Source organism: Sphaeramia orbicularis, chromosome 4, assembly GCF_902148855.1.
Source record: "Sphaeramia orbicularis chromosome 4, fSphaOr1.1, whole genome shotgun sequence".
In the NCBI taxonomy this organism is placed as follows: Eukaryota; Metazoa; Chordata; class Actinopteri; order Kurtiformes; family Apogonidae; genus Sphaeramia; species Sphaeramia orbicularis.
In genome coordinates, this window is record NC_043960.1 from 34,667,607 (window position 1) to 34,680,375 (window position 12,769).

A 12,769-nucleotide genomic window follows, 5' to 3' on the forward strand; every position below is an offset into this window, starting at 1 on the left:
TCTACAGGCAATTCTACATCTAGAAATTGTTTAATTTCATCTTGTATGTCTTGCCAATACAAAACAGGCATTATCAATCATATTATACTACTGTTCAATCCAATCACCTTTCAGAGTATAAATGAGAGAAAGCTGGAGAAAAAAAAATATTTGAAGATAACAATAAACACATGTTAATTAATGATAGATTGATCAAATAAGTTGTATGGTGTTTATTTTCTACTTCTTAATGCATGAAGACTTTTGAGACATTTTTAAATGATGCAACTAATTAATGCAACTCCGAAAAAAAATATAAAATGGACTCATAATCAAAATGTTGTTAACAAAATGCGCACATATTGCTATAAATGAAACTTTATTTTGAAAAACTCAGAGGGATGGTGTACAAGTGTCAAAACACAAAAGGCTAGTGGACATTTAACAAGAGCATATGACCGTAGAAGACTCAGCATTTAGTTTGTTTTGGTTTTAGAGTAGATATACATTCTTACTATGGTTAAAAAAAAAAAAAAATCAACGTCGTGACAAAAATTCTTCCTATTTGCGGAGAGCTTCTGTTTTTCCCATGTGTGTAGGACCTTTCTGGGCTGTGCCTGCTCTCCCTTCTGAATCTCAGCTGCTCATTAATAAATGACAGCGGATGTGCGACACCTCCGGTCGATTGACGGCATTTGACGTGTCTCCCCTCCGTCAACACAACAATGGCGGATGCCGTGGAGGAAGCTCTTCAGGGCAGCTGGTGAGGCAATTTGTGGTTGTACTGACATTTAAAAGGACGCTTTTAAGGCTGTCAAATAAATACACTGATTTCGGCACATAGAAACTGACGGTTAGAATATAGATATGTGTTTACACGGTTAACTTGCTTTGCCCACATCGGATGCTAGTCCTCAACCAATTTGGTTCCGTTAGTGTTCGGCCGCTAGCCAGCTAATCTGTATTAGTTAGCCAAGTGGATTCAGAAAAATGTACAGGCCAGTCAGCGAAACGGAAATGAAAAACTAGGGGCGTTTGACGAGGCTATGACAAAGTTACTTGTCTCACTTCTTTGTTACACTTACTAACAGGTTTTAGTCCAAGTTTCGCTTGAAGGCTAACAGTAAGTAGCTAGATGTTCACTCTTGGACCGGTTTGCTTTTAAACTGAACCAAACATTATCCCGTAACAGTTTCTCAGTTTATTCCTCTCATTCTGTGTTCTTCAAACTAATAGTGTAAGCTCATGTAAAATACACGAAACTCTGTAGAGTTGTCATAGTAAAATAGCAATATGTAGTTGTCTCTAAGCTGTATTTTCTGGGACCTGTTAATATTATCAGAAGAATATTTGTGTCTGTTATTTTCCTGGCGTTTACAATCACTTTAGCTCTGGTTAAACAAATTTGGAAGCATTTAATGACATCATTTTCCCCCCTACCCTTCCTGAAAACTTTCCTTACCGTGATAATTTACACAAAACAAACCAAGAGCTTTTTTTTATTTTTTTGTGAGTAGTTTGGCTCATCATCAAATTATGTAATTATATTGAATTGTTTGTTTCTTGTTGATGTGAAGTGCTTAGAAATGTAACTCTGAATTGTCTCTGTATCTTCAGGGACCAGGATCTAGCAGAGGCTCTGGATTCTGGTGGCTCTGACATGGAGATGGAGAGAGGTGTCATCCAGGTCCAGGAGGCTTCACCTCAACACAGGGCCAAGATGTGGAAGGTGAGGAAGAGGATCGTAGTATTCAGTCCACACACTGTGATCGCCATGCAAAGGCTGTGGACAGTAGTTATGTGTACAAGGAGAGGATAAATAGAACCACAAAAAAAAGATTACATATTTACACACTCCAATTAAGTTGTGTGTAGAATATAGGTCAAATGTGTTTTTTATTATTAGAATCTTCTTGCAGCTCAAATTACAAATCCTATCCTCAGAAAGAAGTCAACAGACTGGAAAGTCAGGCATTTCACCCGTATGACGTAAAGTCTGATATCTCTTTGTGTCACACCCATGACAGGCTTTAGTTCCAAATGTAGTCACACACCCACAATATACTTTCTCTCTCTGAATATGGTGTATCTGAGCAAGTGCTAATAAGATCTATTTTAGATGCTTTGTTAAAATTTGCTGTTGCCCACTGTTTGCACATAGTGTTTGACATGAAACTGAAAAACTGTTCTTTGTGAACTTTATATTATTTAAAGTTGGGTGTAAATATTCTTCTGTTAAATGTTTTAGCATTACCTAATTAGCTTAATATTACTTAGTTTAGAGTATTATGAATAAATATATTATGGACAAACGCTAAAAGAATGACTTTGCATGAATGATTGTAAACAGGATTGTGTTGGTCCTATAAAATCCATCAGGTAAATTACGTTTGACTGTGACTTTATAGCCACATAATGAAATGTGCAAGTACTTATCAAAGGAAAGTTTTGTCTGGACATATTGTCAAATCTTAACATGGGCAAAGTTAAAAGGAATGTTTTTATGTTTTTAATAATACTTGGTATTTAAATAGCATTGAGCCAGGAAGAGGCCACCATTTCACCCCACTCTGCTGCTGTGTATATGCATAAAAATACCACAAGTATATATCTACCCATACATTTACATCTCTTTAGATTATGAGTGGGAGAGCAGATGTTTAATCACTGAAGACATTCTGTATAGGACCAGCCAGATTAAATTGTTTAATTTTTATGCCCCAAAATCACTAATTTGCATGAAGGGGTTTTGATCTGTGTTTAATGAAATTTCTGTATTTCTTAATTGATGCATGTTTAGTGTACACTTTGTTTTATTTTGGCAGATTGCTCTAAATGTCTCTGGAAAAGGAGACAGCCTGTCTCCATGGGATGGTGTCCTCGATTTACCAGAACAGACCCTCATTCACAATCGCAGTCAGCAGCTAATTGGTGAGTAAATGCTGTCATCACCAAAAAATGACAAGACTGAATTGAATGGCTGCAGTTTGTAAGTGACTTGTAAATGAAAGATTTAGGTTATGAATCCAGTACATATCCTGCATTTTTCTCAAAGATTCGCTGGAAAATTGCTAGTTTGTTGTTGTTATTATTATTATTAGTAGTAGTAGTAGTAGTATTTTAACATTAATAAACTTAGGGCAGCCACGTAGCCTTTCATCGCTACATTTTCCTTCAGAGTTTGAGCATTTGGGGTGAAAATAATATATATTTCAATCTTAAATCTGTTCGGTTTTGATGAAGGACATCAGAAGAACAAATGGCTTTGATTAGTCAGCTCCTCTGACAAGGTCAGGTTTGTTTGAAAATAGGAACCCCCTGAGCGAGAATGAAGCCCATAATATCTATGCACACATGGTCCTGCACAGATAAATCAAAACCTGCTTTTATTCTGATCATGTTACAGTGTTGATATTCTAAAGCTTCTTTGTTTTTAATGCTACGTGAATGCACAGGGACACATTTTATATGTGATGTTTTCCATACTGCTAATACTTCCAGTATTGGTTCCCATGTTTAGGTCAGCTCGGAGTGTCGGAGGAAGAGAGGCAGGACATGGTGTCCGATGTGGAGTCAGTCATCACTTTTTACTGCAAGTCGCGCAACATTGCCTTCACTCCGGAGATGAGCTGGCCACACCTGCTCAAACCACTACTGGGTCTTCATCTCCCCCGCAGTGACCTCTACAATTGCTTCTATGCTCTCATGAATAAATATATCCCCAGGTAAGTCATCAAGTCATTTTTTATAGTAAAAATTGTATTTAAAAAAGAAAAAATACATTTGATTTTCTTTGTTTATCTGTGTCCATCTCAGGGACTGTGTGCCAAATGGCCGGCCCTTCCACCTTTATAGATTACTGCTGCAGTACCATGAGCCAGAGCTCTGCTCCTTCTTGGACACCAAAAAGATCACACCTGACTCCTACGCAATCAGCTGGGTGTGTTGGTATTTCAGTATTTGTAGTTCATCCAAAGCATTCAGACATCATTCAGGTATGTGTGACATGAACTAAAATTCTGTGTTCTGTGTTTAGTTGGGCAGTCTGTTTTCCAGTCACTGCCTTCCTGAAGTTACCCAGGCCTTGTGGGATGCCTACTTCCAGCAGGCTGACCCTTTCCTCATCTTCTTCCTCTTGCTCATCATACTCGTCAATGCCAAGTATGTAGCTGTCGTTGAAAGCCATACAGACATCTTCATAGCAGATAATGACCCTGCATCTTATGAATGTATGTTTGACTTGTGTTTATTTCTGCCTCCCTTAGAGAATCCATACTTACACGAGAAGGTGACAGCAAAGAAGATATTGTCAGTAAGTTTTTCTTCATATTTTTTTTTTAGGCCTAAGCAATGAAATGATGGTATGTACCAGCGACACAAACTTCATTAATTGTAAGAATGACATGAACTTACTCAACAGCTACCCAAAGTTTGGTTAAGTCGTATACACCTGTGACATAATCTTCAGTGTAAGTTATTTGACAGACTCGGTGTGTTAGATCTGTCTCTAAGTAGGTGTGGAAGTCTACACGACTTATACTTTTTATAGAAATTGGTAAAATGGTCGCAGTTATGAGAATGACTTTATCAGCCACTTTACAGGCCAAACAGTGTTATATCCAAATGATCAAGAAATACTCCAATTGTACATATAATGTGGTGCATTTAAGGGTCTTTATGGGAGAGGTAATTTAGATTTTTGATAGTGCAATGCCACATTATTAATTAATCCTTTCTTATGAATTCAACTTAAATTACCTTTGCCTCTTGATAACTGAAATGATAAAAAATAAAAGGATTTTATTCAAGTACTTAGGTTTGTCCTTTTTTCTCTCACTCTTTCATTGAAGTAGGTAATTGTCAGTAATTATTGAAATGATATATCTTTCTCTAATTAAATTTGTCATCTATATCATGCAGCACTATTTTGGACTTAACCTCACATTTCCCTTCACAGAAATGCTAGAAGCATCTCCATCTCTCCTGGAAAGTGAGGACATTGAAGATTTGTTTTCTCTGGCCCAGTATTACCAGAGCAAAACTCCTTTGTCTCTGAGAAAGGTACAGTGCTATGTTCTGATCAAGAAGGACTGATGCATGATACGATGTTTGACAGTCCTCATTGTGTCTTTTTCTTCGCCCTGTTAGATGAATCAGAATCTGTTTGGTAGCAGCTTGGTGGCTCTGAAAGAGGAGGACACTGACCTGAGCCAGGCCCTGTGTCTGCCAGTGTCTGTCCCTGAAATCCTGCAGGCCAACCACATGCAGCAGGTCAGTAACATTATACTTCCACTAACCTCATGTAATGAGGAAAATATGAAACCTGTACATATTAAAAGCAGGAAACATAAGCCAAAGTGACATTTTGCTTCTCAGGATGGGGTGCGCTTTTTTGTTGTGGATTGTCGACCTGCAGAGCAGTACAACGCTGGGCACTTGTCCACAGCCTTTCACCTGGACTCTGACCTGGTGAGCATTCAACACCCATTCAGTAAATAAAACAGTGAAATAACCATGAGCCTTAAAATTGATGGCATATAGAGTAATGACATATTTCCTTTCTTGTGACAGATGCTTCAAAACCCTTCAGAGTTTGCCCTGTCTGTGAAGTCCCTATTGGAGGCACAGAAGCAGTCTTTAGAGTCCGGCTCCATCGCCAGTGGAGAGCATCTGTGCTTTATGGGTAGTGGCAGGGAAGAGGAGGACATGTACATGAACATGGTGTTAGCCCATTTCTTGCAGGTGAGGTGGCAAATAGGGGGATAAAATGTCAAAGAATTGTGGAAAAAGGTTTTTACCCCTTGACCAACTCTGGCCAGAGGGGTATTGTAGTCATTTTTGTCTGTCTGTCCATTCAACAATGTAATCGCGTTATCTGAAGAATGAATTGAGATGTCTGCATCAGATTTATACTGTGGATGCATCTTGGCATGGAGCAGAAGCCTATTGAAAATAGGCCACCTATAGGACAGTAACTTTCAACAGAATCTTACACTATATTTGGCTGATGGGTATTAAAAGTGTGCAGCATGTTATGTTTGCTACATGATTTGATGTATAACACTTTACTTTGTTTCTCTTTAACAGAAAAACAAAGAATATGTCAGTATCGCTAAAGGAGGATTCATGGGTGAGTAGGTGATTATGAGAATACTGACGCAGCAATGCAGTTTGGATGTTAAGGACTGAAAGCCAACAGATTTGTGTTCATTCAGCCCTCCAGCAGCATCTGGTAGATATGAACGTTGAGGGGCTTGACTCTTCATACGTCCACTGGATCGTCAGCACATCAGGGTCCCACAGCAGCCTTAGCTCTGCAGATGTAAGTAGCACATGAGGCAGAGATAGCATCACTCACTCCACATGCTTTACTTTGTCCTTGGCCTGTTATTTATACATTTGTACTGTATCTGTCATTGCAGGGAGAGTCTCTGAGCAGCCCTGGAGACGGCAAAGGTGTCAAGTCTTTGGTTAACAAAATGACGTTCGCGCTCAAGTCAAAGTCAGTTAATGTAAAGGAGAAGATGATCAGTTTCATTGAGAACACTTCAACCCCTGTAGACAGGTGAGAAGCTCAGTTTTTCTTCCAGAATGTAATACATAAACATATTATATCCCTCCATGGAGCTCATACCAAGACACTCACTTCCCTTTGTTGTTTATTACTGGTGTAAAAGTAAGTTTAGATATAATTTGGATTTGTAGGGATACAGTTTAATATTTGTGAAGATTTCAGTGCTGTTATTCCTCAGTGTTTCAGACACATTTAAAAAAAATCTGAAGTAAGCTTTCAAGTATTTAGAAATTGTATGTTACTCTTTATTTATATTTCACAATAAACATCAACCTTTATTGGACATTTATGAAGTGGCTCATGTGAGGCCTGAGTACTACTGCATGTTACAGTGGGTAGTTCATCTAAATGACAGTTGTAGTATTTTAATATGTAGGTATTTTAAGTTCACTATACCTTGTGCCTTATCCCATGCTAGAATATCTTTCAATCTGCCCTGGCCAGAGAAGGTGATCCCAGATCGGTAAGATTTCCCCAACATCGAGCTGTTTGTCACCAGCATGCCCACTGGCTGTAGACCTGCACCAGTACCCAGGATTTTAGAAACATTAACGCATGCGTAGTGTCAGCATCTCTGCCTACACCAACTCAGTCTCTCAGAAGTTGCACTTTTATTTTGTTTAATTGCAAATACAATTGTATTTTGTTTTAATATAATGCTGCTTGCATTACGTTTTGCTCCAAACATACAGCATCCTTTGACTTCTTGTAACAAAATGTAAAATTTCAAGGGATGGAGTTTTTCTTAACGTACACAAAGGGCAGAAGGTTGTAGTGGTGGATGTCAGCGTTTGGTTCTAGAGAGCATCTTAGCTTCCATAGATTTTTAGGTTTAGGAAAGATAGAATGGTTTTGTTACTGTTAGGAAGAGATCATTATTTGGTTTCATTATTAATAAATACTTTGTTAGTAATTTTATCGTATTATAGCAGACTTCATTCTACATCAACCAACACCTACACAAGCACCTAAACCTAACCATAAAAGTTTAACCCTTTAGGTGCCCTATTTTTTATTTTTTTTTTTATTTATTTTTTTTAATATTCTGTTTTGATACCAAGATTGCAAAAACCTGTTTCATTCAGTTCCACTGCTTGTCGCAATATTGCAACTTTGGCACTTAAAGGGTTAATAGTACTGTCATCAAAACCAGGTGATGCTGTAAATGTGAGTTTTTGGTTGTGTTGGAGGGAAACAAAATATGTTGTCAGTGAGCAATTTACATCTACATTCACAGTCTTCATTTTTGCTACTTGGAAATCAGATTAATGAACAACATTTAAACATTATTTCTTAAAATATGATGCATAGCAGCCAACCTTACATTTCTAATAGAATACATTAGTAGTTGCAGTTTAATTACATGTGGTTGTGATTTCTGAGAAACAGGGTTGGCTCACTCATTTTTAATGATGCACTGTACCGTATGGGCAGGCTGTGTACAGCACGATGTCTCTTAAAATCAGTTTTCATGCTTTCACTAACAACATTTAACTGCTGTTAAGTTCTACTAGTGAGTAAACACTCGACTATGTTCACACCTACAATTCACTCATTGTCTCTTTTGAGTCGATCTGACTGAGTTTAGAAAAACCCAAGCTTTACTGCTGTTTGCTTGAAGATGCTCCAAACTGTTGATCTTCCCTTGTCATTTTTGCTCCTATAGATGACAACCAAGACTTTTCCAGCTACATGTTAAGAATGACAGCAGAGTTATTTACTTACACAGCCCTGGTTATCAAACTGTAACTCTTTTATTACCACAGTAGACATGTCCCATCTAACCCCATTCTTTATGTTTAACAGCATTACCTTTGGCAGTAGTGGGCTTTCTCGTCTAAGACTTTCACAGCAGCCTGGAGGCCTTCATGTCATTGCTATTTGTGTGCAACTTTTCTGCATTCAGTGACTGTCCATCACAGGACTTCTTGTAGCATCATGCCTTTCACTAAGTGTTGCTGTAATTGTCTAAAATATACTGTTGGTTTTTGTGTCTAGGCATGTGAGCAGCAGTGACCGCATAGGTAAACCTTACCGAGGAGTGAAGCCTGTTTTCAGCATTGGTGATGAGGAAGAGTATGACACAGGTAAATCCAGCTACAGTCCAACACCACCTAATAACACACCAGAGTAAGTAGTTATAACATGTTGTTGAGTTGTCACAACCTGATGTTCATCCAGATGAGATCGACAGCTCGTCCATGTCGGATGACGACAGGAAGGAGATTGTCAACATTCAGACGTGGGTTAACAAGCCAGATGTCAAGCATCACATTCCTTGCAATGAAGTGAAGGAAACTGGTCATATGTTCCCAAGGTGAGCTGAGGGCAGCTTGAGGAAATGTGGAACCAAAACTTGTGCATGAAAGATTCCTCACATGACTGTAGGAGTTCGATTTTGGCTCACCTCCTTATAGAACAAGAGAAACAGCTCAGTAATATGAAATCTTTGGATCTTAACATTGGCTTTCATCTGTATTTATGTGTTTTGTTTTTTGGTTTGTTTTTTCCAGCCACCTGTTGATCACAGCGACTCATATGTACTGCTTGCGAGAGATTGCCTCACGGAAAGGCTTTGCCTACATCCAGTCCAGACAAGCACTGAACTCTGTAGTGAAGATCACATCCAAAAAGAAGCACCCGGAACTGATCACATTCAAGTTTGGCACCAACAACTCAGCTGGAGTGGAGATATCAGCTGTTGAGAGGTGAAGAAATACAGAGATACAGTGGAAAAAATATGTTGATCTGTTTTAAATTTTCTGCTCTATTTGTGTAAAACTCCTGCTATTCTGTTATGTGGTAATGTTTGTAAGATTGTCAGGACGTTTCACGCAGAGTTTAGGAGAGAGTTTAGGCTGTTACAATGTCTTAAGTAAAATTTTTGAGAGGTTTTGGGTTGACAAATTAATTGGACTGAAGTTAAGATGACTTTTATGACATTACATTGACTCCAGTCTCACTTTGAAATGTGTTTTTTGGGTTCGTTCTGTAATAAAAGTACCAAATACAACCAACATGGAACCAATTAGTACTAAAGAAAGCTTCAAAATGATTTATGTCCAACTAGTGTGCCATGATGCAATGTCAAAAAGTAGCTGTTTCCAGAAGTAAGTGTATGTTCAACTGGTTCTGGTTCATGAACAGTGAAATTAACAGATTTAAACACTGCTGCATGAAAACACTAGGAAATTTGGGTATAAAAGCAATAGAGCCTAATTGGACATCAAGACACCAGCAAACCCCTGTCATCACTCAATAGGTCTCTCTATTCACATCTTGAGTCCTTCTCCAGTGTGACCCAATCAACACTAACAATTAGGTCTTAACTTGGATTCATTATAGATTTAAAAAGATCTTATTAAGTTGTGAATTTAATTTAAAACCTGCAAACAAACTGTATGAACAGTTTGTGTCTGTCATGCATTTAGATCCTGTCCACAGCTTAAGTTACAAGACATAATTACCAGTGTTACTGCAGGATCTTTCATCTGGTTTTGATAGTCGTTAACCGTAGAGCACAGTTCTACAAAACCTCACTCTTCATGTGACCAAGTGTCTTCTCCCTCCTTCCTCTCAGATATTTGATACCTAATGCAGGCGATGCTACCAAGGTCATCAAACAGCAGATCATGAAAGTCCTTGACGCTCTGGAGAGCTCATAAATGGAGACGGCGTCCTGATGGTCAGCTGTGACACGAACTGTAAGAAGAGTCTCGGTCTGCCACAACTGAAATCTTGTCCCGCTCTCCCTCGGCTGTCCTCCCTCGTGGACAGACCCAGTGCAGTGTTGACTGTGATGCCCTGTGTGTCTGTCTGTGTTTGGGACTTTGGAGGTGGGGCCTCTGCAGACCTGTTGGACAGACTGTCCGTGTTGAAATACTTAGGTGCTCTGCAGTCATCCAACCATACTCTTAACTAACTTATACTGTTAGTCGTTTATTTTTCTTTAAAATTTGATTCAAACATGGGATTAAGTGACAGTGAAATTCCCCTCTGGCCTTAACGTAGCGTACTGACCCACCAATGGCAAGTCTGTTTGATCATAACTGACTGACTGATCATGACTCATTTTGTTTTGACTTCAGCATCTCAATTCTGCTTATTTGCTTTGTGGTGAACAGTATTGCAGTTCAGCCATATCTCTTAACTTACTTTTCAGAACATTATTATACATTTAATGACCATTGTTCTGGTCAGGAAGTGAGCATGACTCAACAAAAAGCAGTTTTCCTACAGTTTTTTTTTTTAAATTTCCCTAGAAAGCAGCCTTAAATAGATGTTATTTGAGGATGTTTTTGGATGTGTAATGTATATAATGTGTAAACTGCTCTATATCAGCACAGACATTAGAAAGCATATCCTGATAGTGCAAATATGTGCTACAGTTCCCCTCTTTCTGGGAGATAAGTTATTCTCTGCTTTCACTTGTGTTAATAAAGAATTAACCTCATCTCATAGCAGTCTGATGTAGCTCTCAGAAAGCGTTTCCCTGTGTGTTTAGTTTTACAGAGGGAGGTTTGGAGATTGTACTTATTGAAACCTGAGCACCTCAGTATTTTTTTCCATCCCATTCCAAATTATTACGTGAATGATTTCCTGCAGTCACCTGGATAACCGCTTCCTGTTATGTTAGCATCTGGAAGGCTATCGCTGTAACAGAACTGACTTGAAATGAATGCTGTAAAGAAGGTATGTGCAGTACAGCTCTCAAAGGAATGATTATTTGTACAAAAGTAAAGTCATATATATCTATGTTTTCAGATGTCTTGTCCATTGTATTGGTTGAAATGAAGCAGCGTTGCTGGTTTCTAGTTTGCTTGCCACTGTTGCCTTTGGCCTCATGCCTGTGATGTGTGATATTGGCACCAGCAGTGGCAACATATCACAGTACTTTGCTGCTTCTCCTCTAATCTTAAACTATATTTCCAACTTTTTTTGCTTTTTCGCTTTGTTCTTGCTTACTTTTGTGTTGGAGTCTAGTTGTGTCGGCAGCCTGGGTTTCAAGTGTTGAGCAAAGTTAATGGAGTATTACAGCTCCAGAGAGCACTTCAGTCCAGACAGGGTTCATCCCTTTTCTCCTTTAACATAAACAGAGGGGAGCACTCACCCTGAGAAACGCACATCTACAGTATGAGCAGCATATTGTATGGGTCCTCTTTCACTCCAGTGTCTCATAGCATTCCTGTGTAACCCATGCATTGTGTTGTAATTTGTAATTTTGTGATATTTTTCAGTATTCTATTAACTGGAACATCCTGGTTGGAAGTCTTTACATTACTCTGTAACATCACTGGCAAAGGATGTCACCACTAGTTGAAATGCAATTTGTCTCAAGTGTAATTTGCACCTTAATGTACTGCTCTTATTTTCTAAGCATTTCTGTTTTTAATAAATGGAAACTATTCGACTGCAACTGTAGAAAACCACTTACTTTATGCTTACCAGGAAAAAAGAAAAAAGACCAGAGATTATTACAAATAGGTCTTTTTTTATTGTATTGGAGAGGATTGAAGTTGCTGGGTAAGTATTTGGCCATATTTATGTCTAAGATATTGCACATATTTTGCTAGTGAGTTGTAGCCAGTGCACTCTTTTATGCTACTTTCTGCTGGTGAAGTAGCTTCAGACAGAAGGATGGGAACCAGCTGGGTGAACTGGTGAAAAATCCTGTTTCTGTTTTTGGAGAGAAGCAGGACACACTGGGGACTGTGGTGGAGAGATGCACACTGAGGAAGGCGGAGGATGCCTTGGAAAAGCCAGATCATACTCTACATCTCATTTTGACAAAGCAGAAAAGCAGCTGCAGTGGGCGAGGTCTGAGAGGTTTAGAGGATCCTTCATGGCCACTGCCATCAGAGTCTACAACACCTCAGTACAATGATACAGTCTTTATTTTATTTTCAATGCTTTAACACTGTTTTATTTTTAACACCTTTGTCTAATTAATCATTGTTAATTTTAGTGTGCTGGTTAAGAAAGTGAATATCCCCTGGAGGTCAATAAAGTTAATTTGTATCTGAATAGAGAAAATACACAAAAATCTCTGCAAGTAACACAACTTATGTAACACACTTATTTAAAAGATTTTTTGCGTGTTTACATTGCATATATTTAATACTTTTATGTGTATATTGTTTTAAAATTTATTGTACAGAATTAAAAGTTGACTTCAGCCTCTATTTGTTTAACAAATCAGGAGACGTCTTTAATCTT

The 12,769-nt window shown here is 38.4% G+C and overlaps 1 protein-coding gene across 2 annotated transcripts; it reads left to right on the forward strand.

The window, feature by feature from the left end:
• The first annotated feature begins 669 nt into the window (after nt 1-669).
• On the forward strand, nt 670-11,969 carry tbc1d23 (TBC1 domain family, member 23). Of its 2 annotated transcripts, XM_030131299.1 has the most exons (19): nt 670-742; nt 1,597-1,708; nt 2,805-2,910; nt 3,500-3,704; nt 3,796-3,919; nt 4,016-4,140; nt 4,245-4,291; nt 4,937-5,040; nt 5,128-5,250; nt 5,356-5,448; nt 5,551-5,721; nt 6,067-6,109; nt 6,195-6,301; nt 6,402-6,544; nt 6,972-7,016; nt 8,552-8,640; nt 8,735-8,870; nt 9,067-9,261; nt 10,134-11,969. In XM_030131299.1, the coding sequence occupies exons 1-19, from the start codon at nt 705-707 to the stop codon at nt 10,216-10,218; spliced, it is 2,091 nt and encodes a 696-aa protein (XP_029987159.1). In that variant the 5' UTR covers nt 670-704; the 3' UTR covers nt 10,219-11,969. The 2 variants fall into 2 exon arrangements, with proteins under 2 accessions (XP_029987159.1, XP_029987160.1); XM_030131300.1 differs by lacking the exon at nt 6,972-7,016.
• The last annotated feature ends 800 nt before the right edge of the window (nt 11,970-12,769 follow it).